The sequence below is a fragment of the Phasianus colchicus genome, chromosome 3, assembly GCF_987193195.1.
Source record: "Phasianus colchicus chromosome 3, bPhaCol1.hap1.1, whole genome shotgun sequence".
Taxonomy (NCBI): Eukaryota; Metazoa; Chordata; class Aves; order Galliformes; family Phasianidae; genus Phasianus; species Phasianus colchicus.
The window spans coordinates 94703220-94719388 of record NC_143438.1 but is presented as its reverse complement, the minus strand read 5'-3'; the positions used below and the strand labels follow the sequence as shown (position 1 = coordinate 94719388).

Sequence of the window (16169 nt, the reverse complement as noted above, 5' to 3'; positions counted from 1 at the left end):
CACGCGCTGCACGCACCGCACGCTGCACTTGCTGCAGCTCTGCCCCGCAGCCAGGGCCGCCTCCCGCATTACCTTCTCCTGCAGCAGCTGCTCCCGCACGGCGGCGCAGTCCGCGATGGGCACGGCCTGGATGCTCTCCTGGCGCAGCCGCGCCTCGCGGATCCACTCCTGCAGCGCGTCGCAGCTCTGCCGGTAGCTCCGCAGGCGCCGCCCCAGCAGCTGCAGGTCGCGCAGCCGCAGCTCCATCTGCGCCAGCGCCGCGTCCCAGCGCCGCAGCAGCGCCTCCACGCGGTGCCCGTAGCGCGGCAGGTCGGCGTCGCGCTCGCTGTGCCCGCGCTCCATGCGCTCGTTCACCGCCCGCGCTCTGCCCAGCTCCTCCTGCAGCGCCGCGAACGCCGCCGCGTGGCCGTCCGCCTGCGAGCGCAGCCGCTGCAACGGGGGGCAAAGCGTGCGCTGGGCAATGCGGCCGCTGGGACCCACAGGGACCCACTGAGACCCATAGGGACCCATAGGGACAGCAGGGACTCACAGGGACCCACTATGACCCACAGGGACCCACGGAGACCCATAGGGACTACAGGGACCCATAGGAACCCATAGGGACCCACTGAGAGCCATAGGGACCCACAGGGACCCACTATGACCTACTGAGACCCATAGGGACCCACAGGGACCCACAGGGACCCACTGAGTCCCACTGAGACTCATAGGGACCTGCAGGGACCCACTGTGACCCACTGAGACCCACTGAGACCCATAGGACACATAGGGACTACAGGGACCCATAGAGACCTGTTGGGATGGCAGGGACCCACTGAGACCCACAGGGACCCACTGAGACCCATAGGGACCCATAGGGACCCTCTGAGACCCATAGGGACCCAAAGGGACCTACTGAGACCCACAGGGACCCACTGAGAGCCATAGGGATCCACAGGAACCCACTGTGACCCACTGAGACCAATAGGGACCCACAGGGACCCACTGAGACTCATTGAGACCAATAGGGACCCATAGGGACCCACAGGGACCCACTGAGACCCATAGGGACCAACTGAGAACCATAATGACCCACAGGGACCCACAGTGACCCATAAGGAATCACTGAGACCCAAAGGGACTCACAGTGACCCACAGAGAACCACAGTGAAACACAGGGACCCATAGGAAAACAGAGGAACCCAGAGTGGCACAGAGTGACCCATAGGGAACCAATGAGACCCAGTGAGACCCACAGGGACCCATAGGGAACCACCGAGACCCACAGGGACCCAGAGTGACCCATAGGGAACCACTGAGACCCAGAGGGACCCACAGTGACCCACAGAGAACCACTGAGACCCACAGGGACCCACAGTGACCCATAGCGAGCTACTGAGACTCAGAGGGACCCACAGTGACCCATAGGGAACCACTGAGACCCAGTGACCCACAGGGAACCACTGAGACCACAGTGACCCATAGCAACCCAGTGAGACCCAGAGTGACCCATAGGGAACGACTGAGACCCAGGGAGATGCACAGCGACTCACAGGGAACCACTGAGACCCAGAGGGACCCACAGGGACCCAGAGTGACCCATAGGGAACTACTGAGACCACAGTGACCCATAGCAACCCAGTGAGACCCACAGTGACCAATAGGGAACCATTGAGACCCACAGGGACCCATAGGGAATCACTGAGACCCGCAGGGACCCACAGTGACCCATAGGAAACCACTGAGACCTACAGTGACCCATAGCAACCTACTGAGACCCACAGCGGCCCCACAGAAACACATAGCGACCCACAGGGACCCACTGAGACTGACCCATCCTCCCCCCCATCCCTACCCCCCCACCGCCCCCCAGTCCCTCCCCATCGCCCCCCCACGTACCTTCAGTTCCTCGCAGCTGCTCTCGAGCTCAGCGCTGTCTGCAGGCACTGCATGGGCGCTCTTCAGCTGCTCCTCGTAGAGCTGCAGCAGCTCCTCGGCCTCCTGAGTGCTGCGGATCACCACTGCGATGGTCTTCAGCCTGCGGGCAGCAGTGCAGGATGGGCCTTCCTCCTCCTCATCCTCCTCCTCCACCTTCATCCTCCTCCTCCTCCACTTCCACCTCCACCACCTCCACAGCCTTCATCTTTTGCCTTCACCACCTCCTCCGCCTTCATCCTCCTCCTCTGCCTTCATCCTCCTCCTCCTCCTCCTCCTCCTCCTCCTCCCCCTCCTCCTCATCCTTCATCTCCTCCACCACCTCTACCTCCTCCTTCTGTCTTTCTCCTCCTCCTCCTCCTCTCTCCGCCTTCATCCTTCTCTTTTGCCTTCATCTCCTCTTCCCGCACCTTCTCCTCCTCCCTCTGCCTTCATCCTCCTCCTCCTCTTCTTCCTCCTCCTCCCTCTGCCTCCATACTCCTCCTCTTCTTCCTCCTCCTCCACCTTTATCCTCTTCTTCCTCCTCCTCTCTCCGCCTTCATCCTCCTCCTCTTCTTTCTCCTCCTCCCTCTGCCTTCTTCCACCTCTTCTTCTTCCTCCTCCTCCCTCTGCCTTCATCCTCCTCCTCCTCCTCTTCTTCCTCCTCCTCTCTCTGCCTTTATCCTCCTCCTCTTCTTTCTCCTCCTCCCTCTGCCTTCTTCCACCTCTTCTTCTTCCTCCTCCTCCCTCTGCCTTCATCCTCCCTCCTCCTCCTCTTCCTCCTCTCTCTGCCTTCATCCTTCTCCTCTGCCTTCATCTCCTCCTCCCTCATCTCCTCCGCCCCCTCCTCCTCCTCCCTTTGCCTTCCTCCTTCTCCTCCCCCTCCTCTTCCTCCCTCTGCCTTCATCCTCCTCCTCCCTCTGCCTCCATACTCCTCCTCTTCTTCCTCCTCCTCCCTCTGCCTTTATCCTCTTCTTCCTCCTCCTCTCTCTGCCTTTATCCTCCTCCTCTTCTTTCTCCTCCTCCCTCTGCCTTCTTCCACCTCTTCTTCTTTCTCCTCCTCCCTCTGCCTTCATCCTCCTCCTCCTCTTCCTCCTCTGCCTTCATCCTTCTCCTCTGCCTTCATCTCCTCCTCCCTCATCTCCTCCTCCCCCTCCTCCTCCTCCCTTTGCCTTCCTCCTTCTCCTCCCCCTCCTCTTCCTCCCTCTGCCTTCATCCTTCTCCTCTGCCTTCATCCCCCTCCTCCTCCTCCTCCTCCACCTCCACCTCCTCCTCCTCCACCCCCTCCCCCTTTGCCTTCCTCCCCCACGCCCCCCTTCCTCCTCCTCCCCGCGCACTGCTGCACGCCTCACTTCTCCAGGTAGATGCAGGACAGGCTGTAGACGCGCTCCATTTTCTGCAGCGTCACCTCCAGCTCCGACCGCAGCAGCGGCGCCGAGGCTCCGTCCTCGGGCTGCGCCAAAACCTGCGCCGACTGCGCGCTCACCGCATCCAGGTTCTCACGGATGCCCTCCAGCTCACGGTGGATCTCCTGCAGCGCAGCACTGCACGTCAGCACGCTGCGCTGCTATGCTATGGGACGTGCTGCATTGCACTGCATGCCAGCATGCTGCGCTGCACGTCAGCACACTGCGCTGCTATGCTATGGCATGTGCTGCATTGCACTGCATGCCAGCATGCTGCATTGCTATGCTATGGGACGTGCTGCATTGCACTGCATGCCAGCATGCTGCACTGCATGTCAGCACACTGCACTGCTATGCTATGGGACGCGCTGCATTGCACTGCATGCCACCAAGCTGCACTGCACATCAGCACACTGCACTGCTGTGCTATGGGATGTGCTGCATTGCACTGCATGCCAGCATGCTGTACTGCATGTCAGCATGCTGCACTGCACATCAGCACACTGCACTGCTATGCTATGGGACGTGCTGCATTGCACTGCACGTCAGCACACTGCACTGCATGTTAGCACACTGCATTGCTATGCTATGGGATGTGCTGCATTGCACTGCATGTCAGCACACTGCACTGTTATGCTATGGGACGTGCTGCATTGCACTGCATGCCAGCACGCTGCGCTGCATGTCAGCACACTACACTGCATGTCAGCACGCTGCACTGCACTGCTATGGGATGTGCTACAGTGCACTGCACATCAGCACGCTGCACTGCCTGTCAGCATGCTGCACTGCATGTCAGCACGCTGCAATGCCTGCCAGCACACTGCACTGCTATGCTATGGAACGTGCTGCATTGCACTACATGTCAGCACACTGCACTGTTATGGTATGGGACATGCTGCATTGCACTGCATGCCAGCACATGGCACTGCGTGTCGGCACACTGCACTGCACCACACTGCTATGGGATGTGAAGCACTCCACTGCACTGCACTCCTATGTGACATCCAGCACTGCACAGCGGTGCATGTCACCACAGTGAGAAGTGCAGGACATGCAGCCCTGCATTGCACAGCACTGTACTAATATAGGAACAAGCAGAGCTGCACTGCATTGCAATCACATAGGACATGCTGCACTGCGCTGCGCTGCACTTCACTGCAGCAAGGACTGTAACGTGCAACACGGCACAACACCGCATGTAACTGCAGTGGGGACAGTGGGATGTGCAGCCCTGCACAGCACAGCAGCGACATGGGGACATGCAGCCCTGCATTGCACAGCGCTGTACTAATACAGGGATGAGCAGAGCTGCACTGCAGTGCAATCACATAGGACATGCAGCACTGCGCTGCACATAACTGCAGCAAGGACTGCAACATGCAACACTGCACGACACTGCATGTGACTGCAGCGGGGACAGCGGGATGTGCAGCCCCACGCTGCACAGCACAGCAGTGACACAGGGACATGCAGGACATGCAGCCCCGCACAGCACAGCAGCGATGTGAGGACATGCAGGACATGCAGCCCCGCACAGCACAGCAGTGATGTGAGGACATGCAGGACATGCAGCCCCGCACAGCACAGCACTGACATGGGGACATGCAGGACATGCAGCTGCACACTGCACAGCAGCGATGTGAGGACACGCAGGACATGCAGCCCCACACTGCACAGCAGTGACATGGGGACATGCAGCCCCACACTGCACAGCAGTGATGTGAGGACATGCAGGACATGCAGCCCCACACTGCACCGCAGTGATGTGAGGACATGCAGGACGTGCAGCCCCGCATTGCACAGCAGTGCTACGGGACACGCATCACTGCACACCGCAGTGACGAGCCCAGGACCCGCAGCACTGCACAGCGCAGCGCATCAGCACCCCGCTGAGCCCAGGTCGGGCATGCAGCGCCGCATTGCCCACCTGCTGCTCGGCGATGCGCTGCGCGCACTCGGTGCTGGGCTCGTTGTCCAGCGGCAGGCGCAGCTTGTGCACGGTGCGGCTCTCGCAGCTCTCCAGCTGCAGCCGGATGTCCTTCAGCTGCGAGATGTAACTGCGCCGCAGCGACTCCTCCTGCTCGCCTGCGGGGACATGGCAGCATTGCAGCATTGCAGCGCTGCGGCACCGCACGGAGCGGGTGCAGCAGGGTGAGGTTGCAGCACTGCACGGAGCGGGTGCAGCAGGGTGAGGTTGCAGCACTGCAGCACTGCATTGAGTGGGTGCAGCTGGGTGAGGCTGCAGCACTGCATGGAGTGGATGCAGCAGGGTGAGGTTGCAGCACTGCACCAATGCGTGGAATGGATGCAGCAGGATGAGGCTGTGGTGCTGCACAGAGCAGGTGCAGCAGGGTGAGGTTGCAGCACTGCAGCACTGCACTGAATTGGTGCAGCTGGCTGAGGCTGCGGTTCTGCATGGAGTTGTGCGGCAGGGTGTTGTTGCAATACTGCATCAATGCATGGAGTGGGTGCAGCAGGGTGAGGTTTCAGCACTGCATGGAGTGGGTGCAGCAGGGTGAGTTTGCAGCACTGCATAGAGTGGGTGCTGCAGATTGGGATGCAGCACTGCCAAGCTGGCAAATGCAGCACTGCAGCATTGCACTGAGTGGTTGCTGTGAGACAGAAGTGCAGCGCTGCACAGGGCAGGCGCTGCAGGTTGGAATTCAGCACAGCTGAGTGGGCAAACAGTGCTGTGGCACTGCAACACTGCAGCACTGCACAGCAGACTGGGATGCAGCGTGGCTCAGTGGGCAGATGCAGCCCTGCAGCCCCACAATGTGTGTGTGAAGCAGGATGAGGATGCAGCACTGCATGAGTTGCATGAGTTGCAGTGGTTCTGCAGTGCAGCAGTGCAACACTGCAGCCCGGCAGCAGGCAGGCACCGCAGATTGGGTTGCAGCACAGTTAAACGGGCAGGGTGCAGCATTGCAGCACTGCAATGGGTGGAAGATATGGGGTGGGGCTGCAGCACTGCAGCACTGCAGCAGGTAGGCACCGCATATTGGGACACAGAGCAGCTGAGCAGGTGTCTGCACCACCGCAGCACTGCAGCATTACACTGGGTGGGTGCTGTGGGGCAGTGGTGCAGCACTGCATGGACTGGGTGCTGTGGTGGTGGTGTGTGGGGGGGGTATACGGGGAGGGGATGCAGCACTGCAGCTCCGCACTGAATGAATGCAGTGGGTTGGGGGTGCAGCTCTGCAGCACTGCATGAGATGGCTGCAGCGGGTTGAGGGTGCAGCACTGCAGCACTGCATGGAACAGGTGCTGTGTGTGTGTGTGGGGGGGGGTGTAGCAGTGCAGCACTGCAGCACTGCAGCGCTGCACTGAGTGGATGCAGCAGGTTGGGGCGCAGCAGTGCAGCACTGCATGGGGGTGCTGTGGGGTGGGTTGTCGCATGCAGCACTGCACTCAGTGGATGCAGCAGCTTGGGGGGGGTGTAGCACTGCAGCACTGCATGAGATGGCTGCAGCGGGTTGAGGATGCAGCACTGCAGCACTGCATGGAACAGAGGCAGTGGGGTAGCACTGCAGCACTGCAGCACTGCATGAGATGGCTACAGCGGGTTGAGGGTGCACCACTGCATGCAACAGATGCGGTGGGGTAGCACTGCAGCACTGCAGCACTGCTCTGAGTGGATGCAGCAGATTGAGGGGGGTGCAGCACTGCAGCACTGCACGGGGCGGCTGCATCGGGTCGGGGCTGCTCACCTTTCTCCTGCGCGCGCAGCAGCAGCTCGTACTTTTGCGTGCAGGCGCTGTAGTCGCGCTGCAGCTGCATGCGGTCGTCGGGCTGGAAGCAGCGCGCGTCGGCGCTGTGCTGCAAGAACTGCTGGTAATGCGTCTCCAGGCTGCGCAGCGTGCGCTGACATTCCTCCGTCGCCATGGTGCGCAGCTGCAAGGGAGCACCGCGCTCAGAACATGCGGCTGCAGCGCTGCAGGGATGCATGGCTACACAGCAGGGCCTCGGGGTGCAGGGCAGCACCACGAGGTGCAGCGTGTGGGTGTTCACTGTGGTGCAGTGCAGCCTGGGGCACTGCGATGCACTGCGTGGTGCTGCTTTATTGCGTGTGGCAATGCAATGCGCTGCAGCACGGTGCGCCGCAACACGTGACACCACACTGCGCTGCATCACGCCGCACCGCGTGGCGCTGCAGTGCGCTGCATCACACCTATCTGCTCTACAGGGCACTGCAGTGCGCTGCGTGGCATTGCATCATGGCATGCAGCACTGCAATACGCAGGGCAGCATGCTGCAGTGCAATGTGAGGCACTGCCGTGCGCTGCATCACTGCGCTGCACCACGCAGCACCACAATGCGCTGCATCACTGCGCTGCAGCATGCAGTACCATGATGAGCTGCGTCACTGCGCTGCAGCATGCAGCACCATGATGAGCTGCGTCACTGTGCTGCAGCATGGGGACACAGCGTTATGCTGCGCTGCACTGCACTGCAGTGTGAGGCACTGCACTGCACCACACCGTGCTGCACCGTGGGGCACCAGGTTGCACTGCACGGCACTGCACTGCTGTGTGCATTGCCCCACACCACCCCACACAGCCCCACACTGCGCTGCACCACCCCATACAGCCCCACAGCCCCATACCCCCTCACCACACCCTACAGCCCCACAGCCCCATACTGCACCCCACAGCCCCCCACACTGCACCCCACAGCCCCACACCGCACCCTGCAGCCCCACACTGCACCCTATAATCCTGCAGTCCCACATCACACCCTGCAGCCCCACACCGCACCCCACAGCCCCACACTGCACCCTGCAACCCTGCAGCCCCACACCGCACCCTGCAACCCCGCAGCCCCGCGCCGCAGCCCGCAGGGCTCACCGTGAGCTGCGTCCAGCCCTGGACGTGCCGGATGTCGCGCAGCAGCAGCTGCCAGGAATGCAGCGCCTGCATGTCGCCATGCAGCTGCAGCCACAGCTCCTGCAGCCGCGCGTGCGTCCGCTCCAACCTGCGGGCAGCGCGGCTCAGGGGGGTGATCGAAGGGGGTGGGGGGGGAGGGGGAGGGGGGAGGCTGGAGCTTGGGTACTGAGGGGGGGGGTGTAAGCTGGTTGGGGGGGTGGGAGGGAGGAAAGGGAGCAGGGGAGGGGGATGGGGGGGGTGGGATAGGGGGGTCTGAAGCCTGGGGGAGGGGAATGGGGAGGGATGGGGGAAGGTGAAGGATGGAGGGGTGGGAGGGTGGGAGTGGGGGGGGATCAAAGGGGGTGGGGAGTGGGGGGGGTGTAAGCTGGTTGGGGGGGTGGGAGGGAGGAAAAGGAGCAGGGGAGAGGGATGGGGGGGTCTGAAGCCTGGGGGGGGGGAATGAGGAGGGATGGGGGAAGGTGAAGGATGGGGGGGGGAGCTGGGTGGGATAGAAGAGGGGGGGTGTTGGGAGGGAGGAAAAGGATTAGGGAGGGGGATGGGGGGGTGGGATGGGGGGTCTGATGCCTGGGGGGGGGAATGGGGAGGGATGGGGGAAGGTGAAGAATGGGGGGGGGAGCTAGGGGGGATGGAAGGGGGTCGGGGGGTGGGTACTGAGGGGGGGGGGTGGAAGGGAGGAAAAGGAGCAGGGGATGGGGATGGGGGGGTCCGAAGCTTGGGGGGGAATGGGGAGGGATGGGGGGGTGGGAGCTGGGGGGGGATGGAAGAGGGTGGGGGTGGGGGGGGTGCAAGCTGGTTGGAGAGGGTGGGAGGGGAGGAAAAGGAGCAGAGGAGGGGGATGGGGGGGTGGGATTGGGGGGGTCTGAAGCCTGGAGGGGGGGGAATGAGGAGGGATGGGGGAAGGTGAAGGATGGGGGGGTGGGAGCTGGGGGGGATCGAAGTGGGTGGGGGATGGGGGGGGGAGGCTGGAGCTTGGGGGGGGGTGGAGGGTGGGTGCTGAGGGTGGGTGTTGTAAACTGGTTGGGGGGGTGGGAGGGGAGGAAAGGGATCAGGGGAGGGGGATGGGGAGAGTGAGAGGGGGGTCCGAAGCCTGGGGGGAGAAAATGGGGAGGGATGGGGGGGGTGGGAGCTGGGGGGGATTGAAGGGGGTGGGGGGAGGTATAAGCTGGTTGGGGGGGTGGGGGAAAGGGAGCAGGGGAGTGGGATGGGGGGGGTAGGATGGGGGGGTCTGAAGCCTGGGAGGGGGGGAAATGGAGAGGAATGGGAGAAGGTGAAGGATAGGGGGGGTGGGAGCTGGGGAGGGATCGAAGGGGGTGGGGAGTGGGGGGTGTAAGCTGGTTGGGGGGGTGGGAGGGAGGAAAGGGAGCAGGGGTGGGGGATGGGAGGGGTGGGATGGGGGGGTCTGAAGCCTGGGGGGGGGAATGGGGAGGGATGGGGGAAGGTGAAGAATGGGGGGGTGGGTGCTGGGGGGGATGGAAGGGGGTCGGGGGGTGGGTACTGAGGGGGGGGGTGGGAGGGAGGAAAAGGAGCAGGGGAGGGGGATGGGGGGGTGGGATGGGGGGGGTCTGAAGCCTGGGGGGCGTGCTGTTGGGGGGTTGATGGGGGGCATGGGGGGGCACCCCAGTGATGTTTGCATGGGATGGGGGGGGGAAGTGGGGGGGCACCCCACTGCTGTTGGGGGTTTGGTGACAGGGGGGTTAATGGGGGGGGCACCCCACTGCTATTGGGAGGGGGGTGGGGAGGGGGGAGCCCACTGCTGTTGGGGGGTTGCGGATGGGGCGGCATGGGGGGGGCACCACACTACTGTTGGGGGGAGATGGGGGGGCACCCCACTGCAATTTGGGGTTCGGGGGTGGGGGGGGGGAATGGGGGGGCACCAGGCTGGAGTTGATGGAGGGGAGCTGGGGGAGGGGGTGGGGGGGGGCATCCCACTGCTGTTGGGGTGGTTGGGGATGATGGGGGCCTGGGGGGGGGCACCCCACTGCTGATGGGAAGGGGATGGGGGGGGGCACCCCACTGCAATTTGGAGTTTGGGGTTTGGGGGTGGGAATGGGGGGGAGTTGAGGGAGGGGAGTTGGGGGAGGGGGTGGGGGGGGCACCCCACTGCAGTTGGGGTGGTTGGGGATGGGGGGGGGGGGCACCCACCTGGCGGCAGCTTCGATGGCGTCGCTGTTGGGGGGGGGCAGCAGGAAGCAGACGGAAGGCAGCGTGGCTTCGCGCCCCCCCGCGCACAGCACCCTCCAGCGGCCGGGCTGGGAGCTGCTCAGCAGGGTGCAGCCGTCGCCCTTCTGCACCGACACCTTGTGGGGGGGGGTGGCAAAAAGGAGGGGGGTCAGCATTGTAGGAGGGGGGGGGAAACCTCTGAGCCCCCCCCTCCAACCCTCACGTTTTGGGGTCAATGGCAACATGAAGGGAGAAGCGCTGTGCCCACCCATAACCTCAGAGCCCCCCCCTCTAACTTGGGGTCACATCACAACGTGGGAGGGCATGCAGTGCCCCCCCCCCCCCACCAATCTCAGAGCCCCCCCCCCACTTTGGGGTCACAGGAACATAAAGGGAGAAGGATTGTGCCCCCCCCGCCCCCCCACCTCAGTTCCCCCTCCTCTAATTTGGGGTCACAGCAACCCAGAGGACAAAGCACCAGAGCCCCCCCAGTTTGGGGTCATGTCAGTGAGGGGGGGCCATGCACTGTGGCCCCCCAAACTCAGAGCCCCCCCCTCTAATTTGGGGTCATGGTGACACAAAGGGAAAAGCACTGTGACCCCCCACCTCAGAGCCCCCCCCTTATTTGGAACCATGGCAATCTAAAGGGAAAAGCGCTGTGGCCCCCCCACCTCAGAAGCCCCCCCCTCTAATTTGGGGTCATGGCAACCTAAAGGGAAAAGCACTGTGCCCCCCCCCCACCTCAGAGACCCCCCCCTAATTTGGTGTCATGGTGACACAAAGGGAAAAGCGCTGTGCCCCCCCCATCCAACCTCAGTGCCCACCCCCCTGATCTGGGGTCATGGCAACCTAAAGGGAAAAGCACTGTGCCCCCCCTCACCTCAGAGCCCCCCCCTCTAATTTGGGGTCATGGTGACACAAAGGGAAAAGCACTGTGCCCCCCCCATCCAACCTCAGTGCCCACCCCCCTAATTTGGAGTCATGGCAACCTAAAGGGAAAAGCACTGTGCCCCCCCCACCTCAGAAACCCCCCCTCTAATTTGGGGTCATGGTGACACAACGGGAAAAGCACTGTGACCCCCCCAACCTCAGAGACCCCCCCCTAATTTGGAAACATGGCAACCTAAAGGGAAAAGCGCTGTGCCCCCCCCACCTTAGAAGCCCCCCTTATTTGGAACCATGGCAACTGAAAGGGAAAAGCGCTGTGCCCCCACCAACCTCACAGCCCCCCCTCTAATTTGGGGTCATGGCAACCTAAAGGGAAAAGCACTGTGCACCCCCTCCAACCTCAGAGCCCCCCCCACTTTGGGGTGACCCCCCCTCACCCCCCCCTGTTTGCACCCCCCCCCTCACCTCCATCTGTTTGTAGTCGCAGACGGCGCGCAGAGCCATGCGCCCGCGGGGGGGGGTCGCGGGGTTGCGGGGTTTCAGCTGCACCACGGTCTGAGCGCGGCGGGACAGCCCCCCCAAATGAAGCCCGTAATCCGACAGCTGCTCCCGCATCTCCTGGGGGGGGAGGGGGATGGTTAGAAGGGGGGGTGGGCAGGGGGGGCAATGGGGGGGGTCAGGGAGGGGGCTGGGGGGGGCTATAGCGGGGTCAAGGTCAGGGGTGGGGGTGCTATGGGGGGGTCATGGGGAGGGCTGGGGGGGTTATGGGGGGTCAAGGGTAAGGGTGAGGGGCCTGGGGGGGGGCTGGGGGGGCTATGGGGGGGTCCAGGCTGAGAGTGGGTGGTCTTGGGGGGGCTGGGGGAAGAGCTGGGGGGGCTATGGGGGGGCTATGGAGAGGTCAGGGAGGGGGCTGGGGGGGTTATGGGGGGGTCAAGGTCAGGGGTGGGGGTGCTATGGGGGGGTCAAGGGGAGGGCTGGGGGGCTATGGGGGGGTCCAGGATAAGAGTGGGTGGTCTCGGGGAGGCTGGGGGAAGAGCTGCAGTGGGGGGGCTGCAGTGGGACACACTGGGGGCTGCAGTGGGGGGCCTGCAGTGGGGGGCTGCAGTGGGGGGCTGCAGTGGGGGGGGCTGCAGTGGGACACAGGGTGGGCTGCAGTGGGGGGCTGCAGTGAGGGGGGCTGCAGTGGGGGGGGGCTGCAGTGGGGGGCTGCAGTGGGACACACTGGGGGCTGCAGTGGGGGGCTGCAGTGGGGGGGCCTGCAGTGAGTCACATTGGGGGCTGCAGTGGGGGGCTGCAGTGGGGGCTGCAGTGGGGGGGCCTGCAGTGAGTCACATTGGGGGCTGCAGTGGGGGGCTGCAGTGGGGGCTGCAGTGGGGGGGCTGCAGTGGGACACTGACGGCGCAGTCGTGCAGCAGGTCCTCGAGGCGCGTGGCCGTGGTGCTGCGGTCGCAGCTGAACTTTTTCTGCATGGTTTCCTCCATCCTGCGCAGAAATTCCTCCGCCTCCGCCACGTCAGCAAAGAACTGCGAGGGGGGTCGAGGCGGGGGGGGGGGGCACGGTGAGGGGCTGCCCCGGGTCGGGGGACGACCGGGGGTCCCATTGCCACCCCTCCCTCCGCCCCCCATACCTGGAAGTAGGCGCTGTTCTCCTTCAGGTGCGCCTCAATGCAGCAGCACAGCTGCAGCATCCAACTCCACTGCGTCTGCAGCGCCGCCTGGAATGCCTGCGGGGGGCAATGGGGGCAATGGGGTCTATGGGGTCAGTGGGGACCATGGGGTCAATGGGGACAATGGGGGCAACGGGGCCAATAATGGTCAATGGGGCCAGTGGAGTCAATGGGGCTAACAGTGGTCAATGGGACCAATGGGGCCAATAGTGGTCAATGGGGCCAATAATGGTGAATGGGGTCAGTGGGGACAATGGGGCTAATAGTGGTCAATGGGGTCAATGGGGTCAATGCAGCCAGTGGGGTCAATAGGTTCAATGGGACCAATGGGGCCAATAATGGTCAATGGAGTCAATGGGGTCAATGGGGCCAATAGTGGTCAATGGGGCCAACGGGGTCAATGGGGCCAGTGGGGTCAATGGGGCCAATAATGGTGAATGGGGCCAGTGGAGTCAATGGGGCTAACAGTGGTCAATGGGACCAATGGGGCCAATAATGTTCAATAGGGCCCATGGGGCCAATAGTGGTCAATGGGGAAGCAATGGGGCCAATGGAGTCAATGGGCCAACGGGGTTAATGGGGCCAACGGGGTTAATGGGGCCAATGGGGTCAATGGGGACAACAGTAGTCAATGGGGTCAATGGGGTCAATAGTGGTCAATGGGGTCAATGAGGCCAATGGGGCCAATAATGGTCAATGGGGCCAATGGGGTCAATGGGGCCAATAGTGGTCAATGGGGAAGCAACGAGGTCAATGGGGCCAATGGGGTCAAGAGGATTAATGGGGCCAATGGGGTCAATGGGGCCAGTGGGGTCAATGGGGACAATAGTAGTCAATGGGGCCAATGGGGTCAATGGGGCCAATGGGGTTAATGGGGCCAATAATGGTCAATGGGGCCAGTGGGGTCAATGGGGCTAATAGTGGTCAATGGGGTCAATGCAGCCAATGGGGTCAATAGGGTCAATGGGACCAATGGGGCCAATAATGGTCAATGGGGCCAATGGGGTCAATGGGCCAATGGGGTTAATGGGGCCAATGGGGCCAATGGGGTCAATGAAGCCAATGGGGCCAATAATGGTCAATGGGGCCAATGGGGTCAATGGAAAAGCAGTGGGTCCCCCCCCCCCCGCCCTCCTGCTGCGTTCTGACCTCCACGGTGCTCCTTGCCGGATGCTCGTCGCGCAGCAGCCGCTCTGCAGTGCTCTGCAGCTCCTTGATGCGCCGCTCCCGCGCCTCCAGCTCCCGCATCAGAGCCTGCAACGCGGGCAAACGCAGCGTCAGCGCATGGCATGCACTGCTGCGTGCAGCGATGCGGCAATGCGCCACAATGCACTGCTATGTGCAGCAATGCAGCGATGCACAGCAGTGCGCTGCTACATGCAGCAATGCGCCACAATGCACTGCTACGTGTGCATTGCACGTGCACAGCACCCTGCAGCACCCCATACCGCCCCACATCATCACCCCCCAGCATCCCCCAGTGCCCCATACCACCCCCCAGCACCCCATACCGCCCTACGCCACCCCACACCACCCCACAGCATCCCATATCACCCCCCAGCACCCCATACCGCCCCACAGCACCCTACAGCACCCCATACCGCCCCACATCATCACCCCCCAGCACCCCACAGTGCCCCATACCACCCCCCAGCACCCCATACCGCCCCACATCATCACCCCACAGTGCCCCATACCACCCCATACCACCCACCAGCACCCCATACCGCCCCACGCCACCCCACACCACTCCACAGCATCCCATATCTCCCCCCAGCACCCCATACCACCCCACATCATCACCCCACAGTGCCCCATACCACCCCATAATACCCCCCAGCACCCCATACCGCCCCACACCCCCCCACACCACCCCACAGCATCCCATATCACCCCCCAGCACCGCATACCGCCCCACACCACCCCACGCCACCCCACAGCATCCCATATCACCCCCCAGCACCCCATACCGCCCCACACCACCCCACGCCACCCCACAGCATCCCATACCACCCCCCAGCACCCCATACTGCCCCACGGCACCCTGCAGCACCCCACAGCACCTCATAACATCCCACAGCATCCCATACCACCCCCCAGCACCCCATACCACCCCACATCATCACCCCACAGTGCCCCATGCCACCCCATAATACCCCCCAGCACCCCATACCGCCCCACACCCCCCCACACCACCCCACAGCATCCCATATCACCCCCCAGCACCCCATACCGCCCCACAGCACCCTACAGTACCCCATACCACCCCACATCATCACCCCCCAGCACCCCACAGTGCCCCATACCACCCCCCAGCACCCCATACCGCCCCACACCCCCCCACACCACTGGACAACATCCCATACCACCCCCATCACCCCATACCGCCCCACATCATCACCCCACAGTGCCCCATACCACCCCATACCACCCACCAGCACCCCATACCGCCCCACGCCACCCCACACCACCCCACAGCATCCCATACCACCCCCCAGCACCCCATACCGCCCCACACCACCCCACGCCACCCCACAGCATCCCATACCACCCCCCAGCACCCCATACCGCCCCACACCACCCCACACCACCCCACAGCATCCCATACCACCCCCCAGCACCCCATACCGCCCCACACCCCCCCACACCACCCCACAGCATCCCATATCACCCCCCAGCACCACATACCGCCCCACAGCACCCTGCAGCACCCCATACCGCCCTCCAGCACCCCACAGCACCCCACAGTGCCCCATACCACCCTCCAGCACCCCCCACTGCCCCATACCACCCCATACCACCCCCCAGCCCCCCACACCACCCCACGGCAGCAGCCCGCACCGAGTAGGCGTCCTTCTTGGCAGCCATGGCGGGGTTGCGGTCGCTCCAATCGAAGGCGATCTCCTCCTCCTCGCGGGCGCTCAGCCAGCGCAGCTCCTGCGCCGCCGCAGCCACGAAAGCCTGCAGCTCCTCCAGCCGGCGCAACCGCTGCTGCGACAGCGTCTGGGGGGGGAAAGGGCGGAGGAGGGCAGCACCGTCACCCACGCTGCACATATTGCAGCTCTACAGCCCCACATAGCAGCCCTACAGCCCCATACTGCACATACTGCAGCACTGCAGCACCATACTGCACATATTGCAGCCCTACAGCCCCATACTGCACATATTGCAGCCCTACAGCCCCATATTGCACATATTGCAGCCCCACAACCCCACGCTACACATATTGCAGCCCTACAGCCCCGTACTGCACATATTGCAGCCCTA

At 63.3% G+C, this 16169-nt stretch overlaps 1 protein-coding gene across 19 annotated transcripts in view; it reads right to left on the bottom strand.

The window, feature by feature from the left end:
• The window catches only part of PLEC (plectin), a 160680-nt gene that overhangs the window by 16287 nt on the left and 128224 nt on the right, over positions 1-16169 (bottom strand). For all 19 annotated transcript variants that reach the window (XM_090138184.1, XM_090138185.1, XM_090138186.1 and 16 more), the window contains 12 exons: positions 15744-15905; positions 14052-14156; positions 12864-12959; positions 12634-12759; positions 11702-11854; positions 10331-10485; positions 8150-8276; positions 7013-7196; positions 5230-5387; positions 3246-3424; positions 1879-2017; positions 73-429 (listed from right to left, as the gene is read on the bottom strand). In XM_090138184.1, the coding sequence (XP_089994310.1) occupies positions 73-429; positions 1879-2017; positions 3246-3424; positions 5230-5387; positions 7013-7196; positions 8150-8276; positions 10331-10485; positions 11702-11854; positions 12634-12759; positions 12864-12959; positions 14052-14156; positions 15744-15905 (1941 nt within the window). The remainder of the gene's footprint in view (positions 1-72; positions 430-1878; positions 2018-3245; positions 3425-5229; positions 5388-7012; positions 7197-8149; positions 8277-10330; positions 10486-11701; positions 11855-12633; positions 12760-12863; positions 12960-14051; positions 14157-15743; positions 15906-16169) is intronic.